Consider the following 21,412-nt stretch of genomic DNA (forward strand, 5'->3'; position numbering starts at 1 on the left):
ACAATGCCTGAGTTTTACCAAGCCATATATTGGAACAGACAGCTAACTTGATACTTTAACAGAAAGATTTCTGAGTCAGCTGGGCTTGCCTAGTCCTTGCAATCCAAGCCACAAACTCTTTTGTGTTTGACCTCTACACTTTGAAGCCCTTGACCAGCGGCATGTTTAAACGCCAGAATACAACTGAACAAGTCATCGTTGATGACACAGTCCCCACTTGTTAATGGGTACTTTGATTACAGGTCCTCAGAGAGGATAGAGTCCTCTTCATTAGGTCTGTGATAAAATACTTTTGAATAAATTCGCTCGATACATGTGTGAGTTGTAGTTCAGGACATGGAAAAATCGTAATAAAATGGCCACACGGTGGCCATATCGGATCGTATCACAAAACAAATTAATGTGCATATGTATGACATTGGTCAATCTCCTTGTACCAACTTTGAATAAATTCACTTGATACATGTCTGAGTTATGGTTCTGGACATGAAAAAATGTAATAAAATGGCCACACGGCGGCCATATTGGATAGTATCACAAAACAAATCAATGTGCATGTGCATGACATAGGTCAATATCCTTGTACCAAGTTTGAATAAAATCTGTTGAAACATGCCTGAGTTATGGCTCTGTACATGAAAAAATCGTAACAAAATGGCCGCAGAGCGGCCATATTGGATCGTATCACAAAACAAATTGATGTGTATAGCTATGACATTGTCAATGTCCTTGTACCAACTTTGAATAAAATCTGTTGAAACATGCCTGAGTAATGGCTCTGTACATGAAAAAATCGTAACAAAATGGCTGCATGGCGGCCATATTGGATCGTATCACCAAAAAAATTGACGTGCATATCTATGACATTGGTCAATGTCCTTGTACCAACTTTGAATAAATCAGTTGAAACATGCCTGAGTTATGAAATCATAAAATGGCCGCCTGGCAGCCATATTGGATCGCATCACAAAACAAATCTACGTGCATCTGTATGACATATGAAGTAATCCTTGTACCAAGTTTGAATGAAATCGCTCCAGGCATCTCTGAGATATCTGCGTGAACGGACGGACGCACGCACGCACGCACGGACGCACGCACGCACGGACATGACCAAACCTATAAGTCCCCCGGACGGTGTCCGTGGGGACTAAAAAGTCTTCTCGGTAACTACCCCATTCCACCAAGAGGATCCTGCTTAAACATTTGCCCATCTGTATCAACTTCAGCTTTTCATTCCAAGGGAGTGTGTGCTGATAACGTATATTCCAGGATTTAAGAGTGATTAATCAAAATGTATGAGATAAATGCGCTCACTATTATGCAGATATAACTGGTGACATGCCTGTAAGAATCCAAGTATTCACAGATGCCTTGTCTCTTTAACGATTGGTTACTAATCTGTCACAAAGTCCTTGTTTCAAAGACCTTCAAGCTACTTGGATTCATTTTCACGTGTAAATTGAGTTTGAGTGAAAAGCATGCCTTGAACTGATTTAAATATTGAAGGTCCAATTTCATCAAAATAATAATAAAAACATTATACATACGCACACTTTGACTATCTGGTAAGCAAGTAAAGAATTGTCAACTCAGATGCTGCACTTGGTCTGTCTCGCCGAATTTTGGCAGACTGTTGAAGGTACGATCATGCACAGCAGAAAATTGCAGACCGAGACCAAATTTATGCTTGAAAGACTTGATAACTACACCCTATTTTCTTCTATATCTCTCTTTGTAAACACCACTTAGTAATACAGAGAAGTATAAATCATTTCTGTACTGCATCAGCCAGTAAGAACAATGACAACCATATCACAGAGGAATATACTTCTCTCTGAAGAAGAGACGTCATCCAACAGTGGACATACCTTACCCAATTGGGAACAAATTTTGTCAGCAAGCATCTCACCAGGTACACATATCACCTAATCAGGCCAGACTTCAGTAATGTAAGGTCAGAACATATGTATCAGACATCGTCAGCCCCACACTAATAAATGTCCAATATAAAGCTATGCCTTTCTGAGGAGCCAGGTATAAGATAGGATAAGATAGGAGCATGCTTAATAAAGTCACAGTTAAACTTTCAGTTGTTTTGTTGTAATTCAGAGAATACTTCATGAAAATCTGTGAATCTTAAAAATTTAATTTGATTTGTTCCAAGGAACAACTTTATTCAGCTCTGTTCAAATGATAGTGAATTTGCGTATGCTAACTTTGGGTGCAACTTTTCTGATTTTAACTTATCTGACAGCATTCAGATCGTAGGTTTTAAGGGCTGACTTTATGCTGATTTTTCAGATTATTATCAAGTTTGCATAATTTTGGGAGCCAATTTTTCATTTTTTTGTATTAGAGTACCTCCAAAATCTCTTATCCAAAACCATTGAAAATTTCACATGTAGATTCTTGTGATAGCCTCATAGAGATTTGATTGATTATTAAATTTGCATACGTATGTATTTGCATTGTTAGGCAATTTTTCCATTTTTAGCTACTGTAGACTATAGTCTATGGAAGCTATTGGGATGGGTATCCGTCCGTCGTCAGTCTTGTGAGGCGTCCGTCTACTCAAATATCATGAGAACCGCAGTACTTACTGATTTGATATTTGTTGTGTAGATGCAAAATATGATTATGAGAAACCGCTTTTTTTTTATTTTTTGATATTGTTGAAAATATCCAAATTAGTGCAAAAAAAGGTGTTTTTGGTAAAAAATCTTCTTCATAACCGCTGGTTGGACAGCTTTGATATTTGGTATACAGGTCCCTAGGGATAACCCAACTTGGATTTGTTCAAATTGTGATGAAATATGCAAATCTGTTTTTTTAAGGAATTTTTTGTCATTTTTGGTCAAAACTTTATTTCATCAAAACCACTCGTCTGACAGCTTTGATATTTGGAATACAGGTTCCTACAGATGAACTAAATATGATATATTGAATATATGATGAAATCTGCAATTTTGTAATTTTGATGCAATTTGTGCCATTTTGGTCGAAAAATGTGTTTCCCAAAAACCACTTGTCTGATGCCTTTGATATTTGGTATACAGGTTCCTAGGGGTTCTCTTAGTGTGATATAGTGAAATTTGATGAAATCTTCAATTTTTGTATATTTGGGTCAATTTTTGCCGTTTTTGGTCAAAATATTTGTTTCTCAAAAGTTACTCATGTGATAGCTTTGATATTTGGTAAACAGGTTCCTAGGCTTTATCTTAATGTAATGTATTGAAATTATGATAAAATCATCCATTTTGTATTTTTGCAGCTAATTTTGCCATTTTTGGTCAGACCATCCTGAAATGAGTTATCAAAGCTTTCAAGCTTCTTCATCAATACATGTGTCACAAAGAGTTATTCTCTACATAACACAGCAGAGCTCTGTCGACTGTAAGGTTGCTTGTTTTTTCAAAACCGCTGGTCAGACAGCTTTAATATTTGGTTAACAGGTCCCTAAGATGACCTTAGTGAGATAATTTCATACAGTCAGGAAATACTTAATTTTGTATCCATGTCTATAGAAGCTTCGAGGACACTAGCCCTATGTTCCGCGAAATGTTCTTTTGAAAAAAAAACTTGGCCAAAACCATTCAAATTCCATTTGGAGGATTTTAGGGATGAATCCTTATAGATTTGTTTAAAAGATGGTATAACTTGCATGTACAAAAATGTGTTGGTCTGTTTCTTCAATTTAGTTGTCAAAATTCTGTACTCTAAAACTAATTGACCTAGTACCACTTGAAAAGTTTGTGTGTCAAACTTGTGTCATTTGGAACAAATATGTGACAGTGTTATGAAAGCTATTACCTTATTGTTTGTTGTTTATTATAATGAATAATTAATAAAAACAATTTGTGTTGTATATGATTTTAATATACATATTGTACAAAGCACAATGCTTTCTACAATGCAACACAAATATTTGCTTTTGTTCTATGAAGTCTGGCATTCGTACATGCATTATGCAGAAAATGGCCGAGTCACAACACACAGGCAATTGAGGCCTGTGAGCTGTTTTGATGACCTTTGAACTCTTGGCAGAGAATGCAAAAATGCCTTTTTCAAACTGACATACAAGTGTTTAAAGGTCACACTTTATATAACCATACTCACAAAGAATCTAGCTTGGCAAAAAATCTGTAATGATCTACAGGTTGGTAGGCAGTGCCTACAATAAGGGATGAACCATTGGAAATTCTGAGGGAGGGTCTGGCAGATTCACTGGGCAGCACTCCTTTTTTTTCTCTGTGTTTTTAATACTTAGAATTACTTATTTCAACTGTGCCACTTTTGGCAACGTTATTCTTCACTCTCTCTCTCTCAGAGGAACCTAATTTTATTCACACATGCATGAATACACCTTGATGTCAATATTTCCTGTTCTTTTTATTGAGATGTTTTTCTTACAGGCTCCACAAATACTGTTGAGAGGAGGGGCTGGAGGAATTCAGGGGAGATTTGAAACTTTGGGTGGTAAAAGAGAGGGGTACTTGAAAGTTTTGCTCTGCCTTTAAGGGGGGGGGGGATCTGAAAATTCTTTGTTTCCCTTTTATTTTTTTTACATTTTCAGATTCTATAGTTTGGTAGGTAATTCAATGAAAATGAATAACAGTTTTAGCTCCTATAGACTATAGTCTATAGAAGCTATTGGGATGGTATCTATCCGTCGTCAGTCTGTATGTATGTATGTATGTATATATATGTATGTATGTCCGTTTGTGAGGCGTCCGTCCACTCAAATATCTTGAGAACCGCAGTACTTACTGATTTGATATTTGTTGTGTAGATGAAAATATGATTTTGAGAAGCAATTTTTTTTTATTTTTTGATATTCTTGAAAATATGTAAATTAGCACCAAAAAAGGTGTTTTTGGTAAAAAATCTTTTTCTTCATCAAACCGCTGGTCAGACAGCTTTAATTGTTATTTGGTAATGGCTCTTGACATAAAAAAGTCAGAATGCCAGATGTGAACCAAAAATGTCCTCATGTTCAGTAAAGAAGAGACTTCCTATAATTAGCTATTGATACTGCTAAAATTAAAACGCCCTTCTTGACTGGTAAATCTTTGTATGATCAATATCTGTATCAAGTGTCATCAGATTTAGTGCAGTCATTCAGAATATAGATCTCTCATTTAAACATTGTTTCCCTATTCAGCCAATCTGGGGTGCCACCCTAATCACAAAAGGTCATTAAATAAGACAAGTAATTTATCAACAGGATGTCACTATTCAGTTTGAAACTACTGGAAGATCATTATCTGAACCATGTTTCATAAAATTTGATGGAGGATTACTGGACGTATAACACTAATAAGGAAAAGTCATTAAATATGCAAATTAGAAATTAATTAACATGATACTGATAAATGTCCTTATACACAGTTAAAGCAAGATGAGCTCAACATCTATACCAAGTTTCAACAAATCTGAAGAAGTATTTCTTGACGTATCAGCCTAATAATGAAAATCCATTAAATATGCAAATACGCAATTTATTGACATGATGTGATTATTGTCTTTGCATGCTACTGCAACACTTTGAGATCAACATCTGTACCGAGTTTCATCAAATTTGGTGCAATGTTTTTGAACATAGCACACTAATTAGGAAAGTTCATGAAATATGCAAATTAGCTACTAATTGACAAGATACTACTGAATGTCTTTCTTCAATAGTAAAACACTTTGAGATCAACATCTATACCAAGTTTCATCAAATTTGCTGTCATATTTCTAGACATATTTCCTTAATTACAAAAGTCATAAAATATGTAAATTAGCAATTAAATGTTTCTTCTGCGTTTTTTTTTCTTTGTTTTTTGATCATTTCAGTTTAATGTTCCTTTTGTTTGTGTAATGCTGATATGGACACATTGTCTGAAATAAACTTTAATAATAATAATAAAAATAAATAATAAAAATAAATGACATGATCCTACTAACTGTCTACTAACTGCACATTGTTACAGCTCTGGTATATCAGCATCTATATCATGTTTCATCAAATTTGAGTGGGTATTTCTTGACTTAGCACCCTAATTACAAAAATTCATCAAATAGGCAAATTAGCTATTAATTGACATGATTCGCCAAATGCCCTTGCACAAAGTAACAGCTCTGGTATGTATACATCTGTAAGAAGTTTCATTAACTTTGAGTTAGTATTTATTGAAATATTAGTGGAATTATGAAAATTCATAATTTATGCAAATTAGCAATTAATTGACACAATACTGACAAATGTCCTTATGTGCTATAAGAGCTGTGTGACCGACATGTGTACAAGTGTACAGGGGGGACTAAAAATTCTGTTGCAAGTTGTGGTGGGTCTAACCCTACTTTGACTGGAACTAGTGAACATTAACAGGAATGTCATTGCTGTTCTGATCACTATATATGCATAATTTACTTGTGCCAACATCTTGGCATATAGAAATGATAATGCATAGAGAAGGGGCACAAACTTGCAAAGTGAGTCCTACTGCCTGAACATCTGCCAGGTATTTTTCCAAAATCTGCCCTGCAGAATAATTCATTTTCCCTGCCTGTGGATGATGAAAATTTGTCTTGCAATGCTTTCCCTGCCCACTGACATGAGTGATGAGCCCATTGCCACATACTCACTTGAAAACACCTCTCTTGCATGCAGCTGCCCCTGGATATGGGTATCCACATAATAAACAATAGACAGGTGAGAACTTGTCACTGGTAGAATTCCCATCATTCCACAGTGATTCAAACATGAAAACAGACTGTTGTGTTGGTAAGAGATATACAATACAGATGACATCACATTTGCACTGTATGAATATTTTTAGGACTTTCTTTTGAAAAAAAAATTGACCTGTATTTGAATATGTTTGCACCCTACTCAGCGAAATTGATACATAACGTACAAATGGAAATGGAAAAAGCCAATGAATTTGTATGGGATGGTCATTGGTCACGATTAGTCAGAAATTGGAATTTGGAAAATAACTCTGGTCTGGAAAGACCACATCAATACAGTGCATGATGTTCTGATATGTTTTCACTGCTGTAACTGCAATGAACAGAAAATGATGCAGCAAGTACAGTTTCCAACAGCATAATCCATGGAATAGGTCAGCATCACACATAGAAATGAAGAGACTTCTATCCTGCAGAGGGTCTGATATTGCATAGAGACTGCATCACGTACCGATAGCACTGATAACAAACAGTTGAGAAGGGTCAATCAATTAAAATCAGACTCATTAAATGACAACAGGCTGACCAGTTCACCAAGAATCTTGGAATCTTGGGTATTTAATGAGAACAAATGTTACCAAAATAGGTTTGGTATGACAAAATTGATGTCAAAATTAGCTTGTAAAAAGTCTTTGAGACTATAAAAATCACCATAACATACGAAAAATTGTAAGAAAATATAGTGCATCAATGGAGCATCACACGTTCTGTTACTTTGAAGAAATAACTTCGAAATATAAGCGTACTCAAAAGATTACAATAGGACAAAAGTTTTGTTTTGTTACATTTGTTTGGAATTTCTGTTGCTTGAAAAACAACATTACCTCAACATATAAGAATACAATATATCAGAAAAAACCGTAATAAACCAAAAGATGTCATATTTTATATTACTGATACATGTTGCTTGGTCATATACTAGTATATTATGTATTTATCAACATAATGAGCTACATCTGTATCAGTGCTTTGAACACAAAATTTTCAGAACATTAAACAGCAATATGACACCCATAATGCAATAATATCATGAATGAAATACATCCATGCCCTATCTTGTTAATCCTTGGATGAGAGTCTTGTAGGAAATTTGTAATCAGTCCTCCAACCGTGATCATTTGACATTGTAACAAGGTTGAAGAAATTCGAGCAAAATTTGGCTAAATCTCTTCAGTCAGCCATTGCTGAGATGTTCATGGCATAAAGCAATTTATAAAGTGAAGTAACAAAGAAAAATTTGTTCGCTCTCATATTCTTGAATATCGATATAATTATATTTGTACCAGGCGTTTACTAGTTCCTGCTAAAACCCTCCAATCTTCATTCCTTTCTATTCAAATCTCATAGAGTCATTTGAAAACGTTGTCTGGTCTGAATTTCTTGATATCCAACACCAATGGAATGACTATGATCTGAAATCAGGTTCCTCTCTCAGGAGCAGTTGCTTGATACTTTCAAAGTGAGCTTCACCATACGGTCCCAGTGTGGTATCCGCTTCTTCTTTTATTTTGGACACCAGCGTTTCAGGGATTAATTGAATTTCTCTTCCTGTCGACATTGCCAGCACCTTCAAATTCATTGAAAAATTGTGGTAAATGACATAGTTTTACATGTGCCAGCTTATAGAGTGGCATGCCTCAATTGTATTTGGTGACCCTACTCACACTTTGTAAAGCTGCCACAAAAACCTCTTAACTCTGTACAATATCTGTGTTTGTCATACTTTGTACAAATCTGAATGAAAACAATGGTGGATTCTCATTTCTAAAAATAAAATGTGCCAGTGATAACACAATGACATACATTTTTTAGGATAAAAGATTTTTACCTACATATATTGAGCATAACAATTTAATTGTTTATTATATTACTTAGGCAATCACTTAGGCTGTTATGTCAGTGACGTTATGAGAGCTGTGCTGTGTGAAATACAAATTACGGACATTCCTGAATCACTCCATGCTTTAACCAGCACTATAACCAGTTTGACAGTCCTACACAACCAACCAACCAGTGAATGTCTTTTAATACACTGACATGATTGGCTGACTACAATGGCCACTTGAATTTCAAATCATTCAACAGTGACTTAATTCAAATAAACAGACTACCAACAAAACACAACGCAATAGTGGTTATTGACATTGACTGTTTACGTGATTTTAGTCCTTTGTTCCCTTTTGAATGTTGTGTACAGTTTAATTGCTCAGAGATAAAGCTGAAAAAACCTACCCTTTTGAATAGCTCTTGTCTTGGGGGTTAACTACGTGTCATTGATATTGAAATGCATTGTGGGTAAAACGTAGACTTCTCATCACAGCAAGAGTTTAAGAGACAGTGATCTCATAATTACTTTTACCACAAATATCATTGCTGTTACTGCAAAAAGTTGTTTCACTGGGAAACTGGCTAAACTCATTTATGTTTTCATTTTTGGCATTTCTGGCATCAAATTTCTGTATAATCTAAAACTTTACTTTTGCTTCTGTAAACTTTAGAATGTTTTACCTGTAGAAATCTGCCATAATTTGAAGATACAGTCGACAGTGAGAGACTATCATGACTCATTCAGGCTGCATTCACAAAAAAAGGTTGGGGATGGAGGAATGCAGGGGGGATTCAAAAATTTTGGGGGTAGTAGAGGGGCGGGACTTGAAAATTTTGCTCTGCCTGTAAGGGGGGGGGGACTTGAAAATCTTTTGGTTCCTTCTTACGTCGTACATTTTCCAATTCCAAGTTTTTGTAGGTAATTCAATGAAAAATGAAGACCATGTTTAAGTTATCCAATTATTGTAATGTTTGTAATAGTGTAATAAAATCCAGAACCATTTTGTCACATTTCATGACTTTTATCTTGAAAAAATCTTAACATGTATGATTTGTCGTAAAAAACCAAACTTGAGCCTGGTAACAGGGCAGAAGCTGCAACTGTCGATGATTATTGCCATATTTCTGTGCAATATATCAACTACAGTTTCTTGCTGTCTCCCTACAGCATCCTCAAACACACAATATTCAATTTGTCAACAAAGCCTGTATATACAAATATGTATTAGGTGATAATTTAATTAGAGTCCAGACTGACAGTCAGTTGTCAGTGATACAAATGATGTTACACATACACAGGCTGTGTTAGCAAGCTGAATACTGGACAGTTCAACATGCTGTAGGGAGTAGAACAAGAACACAGTTGTATAAACTGAACAAAAATATTGTCAAAATTATCAAAGTTAATACAGCTACTCCCTGCGGGCAGTGTCACTATCAGGTACCGCCTTGCTACTGCAGTGTCACTGTCACTGCACACCTGAGCAGTGATAGAGATAGCTCTGACTGTGATGTACATGGTAGTTGAAGAAGAGTTTGGGTCAAATGACGCTCATGACAGTGAAACATACTTGTACACAAGATCCGGCCAGAGAGCAACACATGGAAGACCAGGCGACTTTAAAAGTTATCAGGGATTTTTGAATTCTGGCATATGAGAATAATCAAATATTAAAGAAAAATGATAGCATCACAATGCTTGATTTTCTAAATTTTCACATTTTCATCGTACAATAATACAAAAGCAAAATTTTGAACAGTAAAGACTAAATAAAAAAAATATGTGACTAAATGGAATAATTTATTTTTTAACCAAATTTGCCATTATTACACCCAAAATTTCCGAGATTAAAACATTTATTTGATGGAATATTTTAACTTTCCAGTATTGTCAATTTTGAACAGCATATAATTCATATATGTCTTGTACTTTTGAAACAAATTTTGGGTAGGTCACTGTGCTCAGTATGACAATTAGCCAGAATTCACGATTTGCCCACTCTCTCATGATCGTCATTTTGTGTGCTCTTTGGCAGGAGCAATTAACCTGGTTAGAGTTGGATTAACTCAAGTTGGCTTAGACTGATAAATCCAAAAAGCTCACTGATGCGTTAAAAATATGACTTTACAAATTCTTAAACAGGTAGTGTTGAGCATCTGCGAGCGGAACAGCACGATACATACTTTTTCTGCACGCACATCCTTTACTGATATATGGGCTTGTGATAGTTGGGGGGGGGGGGGGGGGGGCTTGAAAAATTTTGATCATATAGAGGGGGGATTTGAAATTTTTTTTAGGATATTGAGGGGGGGAATCTGAAAAAAATTAGATTTCAATCACATATCCTCCAGCCCCCCCCCCACCCCCACCCCCCTTAATCGTTATTTGTGAATGCAGCCTTAGTTGGCAAAATTGAATTAAGGTACCAAGAATTGTTACCTTGCCTATACCTCTGCATAATTTGCATGACAAAGATTTGCTACCTCATCTGTACCTCAGCATAATTTGCATGACAAAGAATTGCAACCTTACCTATACCTCTGCATAATTTGCATGACATAAATTTGCTACCTTACTCATACTACTGCATAATTTGCATGACAAAAATTTGCTACCTTACCTGTACCTCTGCACTTCTTTCAAAGTAATACACATCATCAAATGCTTGGGCGATGCTCTTTGAGACGATCAAAATGCCATGGTTACCCATGACTATAACCTTTTTATCTGCCAAGACTTTTGCAAGACGAGGACCTTCTTCACCAGATGTGGCATAACCATCATATTGTAGGTCGTACGCAATATCCTTGTAAAACCTACAGCTATTCTGATGGAGCATCAATAACTGTGGATCCTTCAGTGTACCTTTCATAACAACAAAAACCATGTACAGTCAGACCTCCATTTGATAAATCAGTACAATGACTCTGTCAGGGAAAATGTATGATGATTGCACTGTCATGCCCTGATATACTTTAAGGTAGTATGCGCCTTGAAAGTGAAAGACTTAACCTTTTGCTCAAACTTTCCTTATAAATGAATCTTTCAACCATTCTCTTTCAAAATCAAGAATAAAAATCTGGGGTCACTGTGCAAATTTACCGACATTTAAAATTCAACCCTATGATAACTCTATGGAGAAAAAATAAAATTTTCGATTTTTCAAAAAACTAAGCCGGTGAAAGTTTATTTTCTCCAGGAACTTCAAAATGAACCCCACAAGTGGTAGATCAGAAAAGAATTGTAAAAGTTTGTTGGGAGTCCGAATATCTGTCCCCCACCATTTACCTTAAGCCAAGGCCCTTTTCTCCTGGTAACGCATTTAGTGGTATTACTATATTTAAAAAACAAATTCTTCATCAGGCTCATAATTGATATTTGAAGTTTAAAAACCACCCGGTTATCAACCACTAACTTACAATTTTCTCTCAAAGACTCTTGATTCAAAAGTGTTTTGATGTTTTATGGGTTCCTTGGAAGGATCTCATAAGCTTTAGTTGTTGAACTTGTGAAAACGTAGCATACCAGTAGCATATTGTAAAAGTTATCTTGTCATTTTGAATAAAAAACACCTTAAAACTAAAGGCAAGTGAGTTAAGGCAGGGGTCCAGACCGAATTTTGAGCTAAATTTCATTTCTCAAAAACTACTGGTCATATTTTGATGAAATTTGGTAAACATACGTAGTTTTGATAGCTCTTTTAGTTTATGTCATTTAAATTTGCATAAAAGGTGTCACGTGATTCTTATACCGGCATTTACCCGCCAAAATCAATAGTATTATCTATCGGCATATTTCATCTTGTAAACAACGTTTAAACTTCATTTTTTCTGCAAATGATAACAGAGTAGGTTCAGGTCAATCGATAAACATACTTCACTAAGAAAATTTCGGAGTTAATCGCCTGATATTTCTGCCAAATACGTACGATTTGTACGAAAAATCAATTCTTGTTTGAATTTCTGTAATTTTTTGAAGGAAACGTTACCAAATCGTACATGTTAAAGGTATGGTTGTAAAGATATTTTAAGCCTTAGTTTGAGGATGGCAAAATTTCTGAAAAATAGGGCGATCTACAAGTTGAAATTTTCGAAAGAAATATGGTCGTTATGTACGCGATCGGACCATCTCGCAAGCCATCCAAAGGTCATGACCCCGTCGCCTACTCGCAGTATTACTGAAACGATTTGTAATTGTAAAGTGGCTTCACACATCATTCCGCTTGTCTCGTATGTGCTTTACTGTGTTTTGTGTCGGTATTGGGTAAGGTTGTTAGTGTCAAAATTAACAAATGGGTTGTTATTTAAAATAAGCCATGGCAAGACGTGGAAGTGTGTCTCAGACCACCTTGACCTTTTGACCCCACGTTTCGTAACCGGTTCCTTCCTCAGTCGCTTACATAAACATGGAGGTACCAACTGTCTCTCCATTATATATATCTTTCTTAATTTTATATTGTATCTATGTTATTGACATCTCTAGAATACTTATGTCTGGATCGTTTTGTGTCCAACTCTGTTAGTTAACGTTTGTCGCCTTGTTTGTTATGCCGTGGACTTTGGCCTTTATCAGTGTATCGCTGATGTTTGGATCACAAGCATGATGTTTTCTGGGTAGTTCTATAAATGTAGTTTATGCTCCGTTCCAACGTTCTCTTCCGTAGGATAATATTAGGCTACGGAAGAGAACGTCGGAACGTAGCATAAACTACACTTATAGCATCTACCCAGAAAACATCACGCCTGTGTTTGGATTTCCTTTCTATGTGATGATCGGTTGTTTGGGGAATAAATTCGTAAATGTTTCGTCCTTTTCTGTATGTTCCAAGTTTCCACACAGTGCTTATAGGCTATATTTTGTTGTGAACACTAGTGAGTGCTTTGTCAATTCATTTGCTCACTGGTGTTCTAGTTGCGAACTTTGTTTGTGATGTGATGTAGCTTTCCTGTTGTTATCTCACGTATGCACAGTGTTGTTTTATAAATATTCATGAGCCCTAATGCATATTCATGATAACGTTTGACGCCCATGCCTTACCTACTTGCAAAGCCATTTCCTGTTTCATATAAGTATTATTGGTCTATCCTTCATATAGGTTGACTGATCTATCCTTTGTTGGTTATAGGAGATTGCTGAAGATGCACTGATTTAATTTGCTATTTTTGTATTTACTAAATTGTAATTTGCCATTGATCAGACCAAGAGACTTAAAATTGTCTCCACTGGTTCAAGTGCTTGTCACTTCACTAATTTGAAGGAAGGCAAAATGAAAATTTGCTTTGCATGCAGATATTCATAACATCAATGATAGATACTTATTTTACAACACCAAAACCAAAATATGTACAGTGCCTTAGTCACATTTGACAAATATTGAATTTATTGAGTAAGGTCTGCGAATTCCAAAAACAGGTGTGTCCCTATTTGCACATGCCATTAAATCATTAGTAATCACGGCTCAAAATAATTCTTGTCTGCCTGTCTGGGACAGGTACTTTGCAGCCTTTACTAAGACAGGAAGCGAGTTTGAAAAGTAACTGTCCAAGTGGTCAGGTAGAATTTTAAGCCCTAAATCAGAATTATAATATTTTTCCCCACCACACATGTGAAAATTTCAACCCATGCTGCTTCAGAAATTTTTGAAACCACCCTGATCTGGGCATTCAAAGATCAAAAACAAAACAAGTCATCATTGATGACACAGTCCCCACTTGTTAATGGGTATTTTGATTACAAGTCCTCAGAGAGGATAGAGTCCTCTTTATAATTAGGTATATGATAAAAATACTATGATACAGATGGGGCTTAATGGCCAAGAACGAGTTCCATGGTGTTGAAAACATAAAACCAACGTAAAAAAAAAGTTCATTAAATAAGTCAAATAGTAATTAATCGACAGGACGTTGGCAAACTTTTTTGCATTCTTTTATAACACTGACAGATTATCACCTCCACCACATTGCATTGATGATATAGCAAAGTGTCAATGAATTGTATTACAGCACTGTGAGATCAACATCTGTACCTAGTTTCATCAAATTTGATGCAGTATTTCTGGACATATCACTCTAATTAGGAAAGTTCATTAAATATGTAAATTAAAAATTTACTAATATGACACTGATAAACATCCTTATTCAATGTAAAAGTGATGAGAGCTCAACATCTGTACCAAGTTTCATGAAATTTGATGAACTACTTTTTGACATATCAGCCTAATTCTGAAAATTCATTAAATATGCAAATCAGCACTTAAGTGAGATAATACTACTACATACCTTTGCATGCCATAACACTACTGGAAGATCAACATCTGAATGTTTCATCAAATTTGATGTATTTCTATTATCACACTGATTAAGAAAGTTCATCAAATATTCAAAAAACCAATTAATTGACATGATACAGCTTAATGTCCTCACAAAGTACTGAGTGATCAACATCTATACCATGGTTCATCAAATTTGATGCAGTATTTCCCGAGATAGCCCACTAATTAGGAGAGTTCATTAAATATGCAAATTAGCAATTATTTCCTGTGACATTGCTAAGTGTCTTTGTACACTATTATGAGACAGTGTGCTAAAGGACTGGTCAGTTTCTTCAGCCTGGGGGGCTGGTGGATTCATGGGGGGTCACCCTGTTTTTGACTTTGGTGATAGTGGGGTCACCATGTTTTTGAAATGCCCAATAGGGGGGGTCAGTGTGTTTTTGAATTTTGACACAGGCTCATCATTGCCTAAAATGCTAGTGTCAGCCACAAATTTCATCATTCAGTTGTATTTTTCGGCGCGCCCTTTGGGCGCGTAACTTTAATAATCAGTCATATTTTTCAGCACGCCCAACTTTAACATATCAAGCATACATACATCAGAGATATCTGTATGTTCAATATATTTCAGCGTGCTCTTCAAGCTCATTACTTTAATATATCAGACATTTTTCAGCATGCCCTTCAGGTGCATGACTTTAATATACAAGGCATATATATCAGAGATATCAGGATGTTTCATATTTTTCGTCGCGCCCTTCTGGCGCCATACTTTGTTAAATCAGAGATATCTTGATGTTTGCTAAGTGAAAGTGTACCATTATGAAATCTGCACTTCATATGGAAAGGATGACAAATTCCTGATACTTTTCTGTTCTCTCTATGAGAATTCAGTATGAGAAAGCAACACGCACAAATATTTCACAATATATATTTGATACAGTGACTTATTTTAGAGATAGAAAAATGACAAGATATCTTTCCTTCTCATTGATGCAATTATTTTTCTTTGTGTCACAGGTATCCTGTAGAAAGATGCTTTTTTATGAACAAAAAGGCAGTTTTTGTCATTATTAGCTGTGCTTTTATGGTTTCAATGTTACAAGAAAAGGTCCTCTCAGACACTGTACACATCATTGGCTAAAAAAGCTCTCTATGGTTCCTCAAGAGATTTAATTATATGGTTGGCATTGGTCTTAACACCCACCAAAGTTTTTGATTCACTGCTTTTTCCTCTTTGATATTAATGATTGACATCCATTTCTGTACAACAGTTCAGGACATCTGGTTAAGCATAGAAAGTGTGAAATACATTCACAGCTCATTCAAAATACAGCTCATTCAAAATGTACTGTATTCAAACTTTAAGATTGACACTTTGAAATTCTTATCTTACAACTGACATGTCAACAATTTCATTAAAACATAGAATGACTATACAAAAATAAATATATGTAAAATGTATATATATATATATATATATATATATATATATATATATATATTATATACATATATATTTATATATATATATAATTATGTCCACCTTTTGTTTTACCTATGTCACGTGCCGGGGGGGGGGGGGTCACCCTGTTTCGAAATTTGGAATGGGGGGGTCACCCTGTTTTCAAAATTTGGAATAGGGGGGGTCAGCCACTTTTTGACGTCGGCAAAAAATAATCCACCGGCCCCCCAGGCCGAAGAAACTGACCAGTCCCTAAAGATCTGTACCAAGTTTCATCAAATTTGCTGCAGTATTTTAGACATATCACCCTAATTACAAAAATTCGTTAAATATGTAAATTAACAATTAATTGATGCAATACTGACTGTGTGCTATCAGAGCTCTGTGATAAACGCCGTAACAAAATGTCATCAAATTTCATGCAGTATCTTTAGAAACAGAGCTTTTTCAAAACATCATTGTCAATGACATACTCCCTGGCCATCACATGGCCATTTTGGATGAGATCACAAAATAATTCGACTTGCATATGTATGACATATGAAGTAATCCTTGCACCAAGTTTGAATGAAATTGCTCCAGGCATCTCTGAGAAATTTGCATGAATGTACAGATGGACGCACAGACACATGGACGCAGTTAAGGTGTTACTTAACATCATTAACATTTTCCCAGTAACATCAGCTATAATAGAACACCGAGATTAAGACTGTTCAATATTGTTGCCGACCTATCAAAAGAGATGTTATACAATATAACTTTTATCTAATTTCTTCAGACAGTTTGTCTCCGATGAGAGTGAATTTGGTACATTTTCTAAGAATAAACAGACATTTTTTAGACTGGAACAGGTACTTTTTCGAGCTCTGTGTAATGTCTATGACATTTCTAATGTTTTTTATCACTGCTTTACTGAAAATAGCATAGTTCCCCTTTGTATCAGCAGCCACTGGGAATAGTGAGTGATGACAAGAATATTCAAGCAATGCTCAGTACCTTCCTTCATGAATGGAACATCTTTCAGTGGAAAAAAAGCCAGGGCAAATTAGAGTATTGTTGATCAATGTAATCAATGTCAATTTAGCTAAATCATGAACACACTGCTTTCATCCTTTCTTATCTGTTAAAACTAACCAAGTTGTCCAAACAATATCTGATGTAGTGAAACCTTCAATTGTAAACAGTTACTTCAAACTGGTACCTGACCTGAAATAAGACCTAAGTATTAATTTACAGATAAAGAATGGCCAACAAAAATACTATTGTATATAAACGCTGATCAGAGTATTAGCCTGATATCACAGTGCTGCACTGAACATCCATAATTTCTGTTTTTTTATTTTCTTTCATATCAAATCTGTCATATCATAAATCCTTTGTAATCATAAGATAAATTTGTCTAAAGAAAAGATTTGATGTTTGTTGAGTGAGTGACATCACTCAAGACAAAAATCTCAGTAATCAAGGTCACTCTGACAAGCTGGATTGATGTACAACAGGGGCAGCTAACCAGCCAATATTTAGAAATTGTAATCACTGGCATTTCTTCTTTTAAATATGCTAATCTGATGCATTTTGAAAAATAATACAATTTTGAGGGGAAAATAATACCTGCTCGTAAGTTCTTGCTATTTGTAGGTTTTGTCTTTGGCTTCTATGCTAGAGTGCCGTAAAACCTGATTGAAAACATCATATACATACTTTTTGAAACTTTTCCCATATAAAAACACTCCAAACGACATCTCTTTGCTGCATGCTTTTTCCGTGCCTATAATTTTAATACAAAGTCCAGAAAAAACAATTAATTTACACTCCCTGCATACTTATTGACCTCTTGCAAGTTGTATGCTGAGCAGTAGAATAAAATATCCCTGCTTGCTATTGAGACAAATGGCCCACTAACATATGGAACGAAAAATTACCCTACTTGCTGATACTGAAATAATTTGCCTGCCTGCCAACAAGTTGTGCACAAAGAGCTTTTTGCATAAACAGTTTGGTTGGTTTCCCGGATGACAGCAACACAGCTACACAGTGGCACCTGAAATGTTTGGACAAAAGCTCACCCACATATCAAAAATAAACAATGTTGTAGGCCCTGTCTGTGATATTATTCTCCTTTGTCCTCATCAAGGGTCAACTCACCTAAGGCAGTTGCGTTTGGTGGATGGACATGTAAGCTGGCTGTGATATCAGGGCGTGCGTTGTGGACTGCACGATGTATTTCCGAGGCTGAAGTCTCAGGTTTTCCTTCACCCTCAATGATTTTTCCAGTTTTGATGTCCACACCGATTAGCTTGCTGGCAGTGACCTGTGATGATGAACCAAACAGGTACCAATATGCAGCCCTGATGTTCGAAAGATTCAATCTTGAGACATGTTCAGTCATAATATTATTAAATGCCATATTCTTTTATTGGTAAACATTGTATTGTTTTACTACTGAAAGTTTTACGTTACATCTGCATCAATCAAAGTCACACTCAAATTTTAGTCATTACATTCTCTTCAACCCTTTCACCACCATGGTTTGTCCCAAATCCATCGTTTTCTATGGTAAAGTTGGATCTGTAATGTATACAGGGAACTGGGGGTGAAAGGGTTAAAATAATTTAAGACGAGAGAGGAACATAGGGGAGGGAGTCAACAGTTTGATACTGGGTCAAAACGATATTTGCTACAAAAATGGTGGGTCAAAGTTGTGCCAGATAGTCAGACAGCCAAGCAGCCATTTGCATACGATATTAAGAGACGGACTGTTAGATCTCGTGGGGTGGTCAAAAATTTAAAAAGCAAAAAGTTGAGAAAAAAATTTTCAGACAAATTTGCAAAATACAAAGAATAGAATCAGAACTCAAATGTGTAAAAGAAATTTGCGAAATTCTTTAAAATCTTGAATTTTTCGAGATTTTACCACTAGGAAGCAGTTATCGACATTGCATATACCCCTTAAACTGGAATTTGCGATCATCTCATCTTTTCATGAATTGAATGAACATTATTGAAAGTCATATAGCATTGTTACTTCAGCAAATTACTAATTTACATATTTAATGAACTTTCCTTATTACATGCATTAGGGATAAATATCTAGTATTGACGTGATCATGGTTGATGAACCTTGCTATGTACTTTGAAGATACCATAGTACCAATAAAGACCAGTAACAGTCAGTTAAGAACCTGAACTAGATAGAACGAACTGATACTGAGCCAAAAAAGATGATCTGCCCAGGTCATATGTAACAAACACGATTGGAACTAATTTGGGATAATTGGATTTTCATATTTTTTAAATTTCTCAAAAGTTTTAGGTGACATATACAGCTAAATATTGCAATACTACAAATTACTCATAAAAAACAGAAAAGCAGATGAGCTTACATTTGCAGGTTCAAACAACCTTACTTCACCATTCAATTATTCCAAATTAGTTCAAATCGTGTTAACGATGCAATAGCGCCAATCGCAAATGACGTCATGTTTCTCTTATTAATATGCAAAAATAAATATTTGTCCCCAATTTCCGCAAGAACGACGAAAATAAAATCTGTCAGTATATGTATACGTTACAATGGATACTAAAGGTCGCACAAATTCATGGCTCAGATTTCAAGCTGCAACAATAGCCACACATGCAACAATAAAATTTGTCTCAATTTCAAACAGTAGTGTCCGAAGTCGCCTGCGTGCAGCTATTTATGGTTACAAACCTGCCCAAGGCATTATTTAGTGGCTAGCTTTTGACGCTCAGCAATGCCGAATCAAAGTCGCTTGGTGGGCTGTTCAGCGGCTTTGGGACTATTCGCCCCATAGACGAGTGTACAGAAGCAAGAAACACCCCTGTACACTCGTCTATGGGGCGAATAGTCCCAGAGCTGAATAGCCCACAAAGGGACTGTGGCCGAATAAACATTGAGGGCCAACCATGGACTACCAATTTAGAACTCTAATAAATGTTGGCAAAATTTAGGAATTATTACCTCTCTCCAATGAAGCCCGTATGGAATAAGAAGCATCACTCTGGATGTGCCGTCTCTTCCAGGAGCACTTAAAGTGAGATGGTTACAAATACCTTCATGGAGACCATAATTTGCCAAACCACGGTAAGCTGCAGCGAGATCGACCCGAGCCTGGTAGTTGAGAGATTCAGCTTCGCCCGGTTCCAGTGTGCGCGCCGTCGACGCTGTTGACTGCCTCCTAATCTGGCCGACGACTGCTGAACACCATCGTATGGGGATAGAGGATGTATTCGTTTTGCTAGCTGAAACCCTACAAGTTACTGATCGAACACCGGACAACGCAATACGGTACATGCTGGTATCACAAAGGTTAACAGTGCAATGAGTGTTAGATAGGCTATGTCGGTGACTTGCCAAAATACAAAGTTCAGCTGCAGGTGCCGTATTCAGGCCAAGGTGCTCTCCATCAAGGACTGGCCAGTCCGGTCGATCTGAGACACAAGACCAAAATGGTCCTGCTCGATATGAAGTTTTGGTTTTACAGTAAAGAACACGCCACCTTGCGAGTGATATTCTGTCCGATAAATAGTCTGATGACACCGTCCTGCATATGACATACTAGGGGCTAGCCTCAATATAAGTATGGGGGAGGGAATAGGAGATCGTATTTGTGGCAATATTGAGTGTCAGCTACCAAAATGAGAGGAAATATACAGTAAACGTAATTACTGTCGACCTCTGAAAACCCGGAACGTCAAAGTAATTAGACCCAGACTTTTCAGAATCTGAGAAAGGCAAACGCGTCCATCAGGTCTTTGAAATGCCGGAGTTTTAGCAAAAATGGGATGGCCCGTGCACTGTTGAAGGGTCTCGAACTTCTCGAAGTCAGGAAACGCTCTGGATGGAAAGATTTTATCGTTGACACCACGACACCACAGGTGATAAAGTAATCTGGGTGTTTACACGTAATAATGTTGTTGTCTTTGTAGTTATTTGTGTTGTTATTTGGTTATAAAATCGATCAACACGAGTCATTCCTTTTTGTGGATTAATTTGTGCTGTTAACCTGCTTAATTAATAATCAATCAATCAATCAATCAATCAATCTTTATTTACTCGGCACATACTAACAGAGAGTATGGTATGGTA

The 21,412-nt window shown here is 36.1% G+C and overlaps 1 protein-coding gene across 1 annotated transcript; it reads right to left on the reverse strand.

The window, feature by feature from the left end:
* Positions 1-7,260: 7,260 nt before the first annotated feature.
* LOC139147241 (putative aldolase class 2 protein CC_1201) lies at positions 7,261-20,891 on the reverse strand. The gene is made up of 4 exons (XM_070718265.1): positions 20,285-20,891; positions 18,448-18,613; positions 11,187-11,431; positions 7,261-8,305 (listed from the first exon to the last, which is right to left on the reverse strand). Exons 1-4 carry the CDS (start codon positions 20,615-20,617, stop codon positions 8,144-8,146), a joined length of 906 nt encoding a protein of 301 aa, XP_070574366.1. The 5' UTR covers positions 20,618-20,891; the 3' UTR covers positions 7,261-8,143.
* Between the last annotated feature and the right edge of the window lie 521 nt (positions 20,892-21,412).

Source organism: Ptychodera flava, chromosome 13 (genome assembly GCF_041260155.1).
Source record: "Ptychodera flava strain L36383 chromosome 13, AS_Pfla_20210202, whole genome shotgun sequence".
Taxonomy (NCBI): Eukaryota; Metazoa; Hemichordata; class Enteropneusta; family Ptychoderidae; genus Ptychodera; species Ptychodera flava.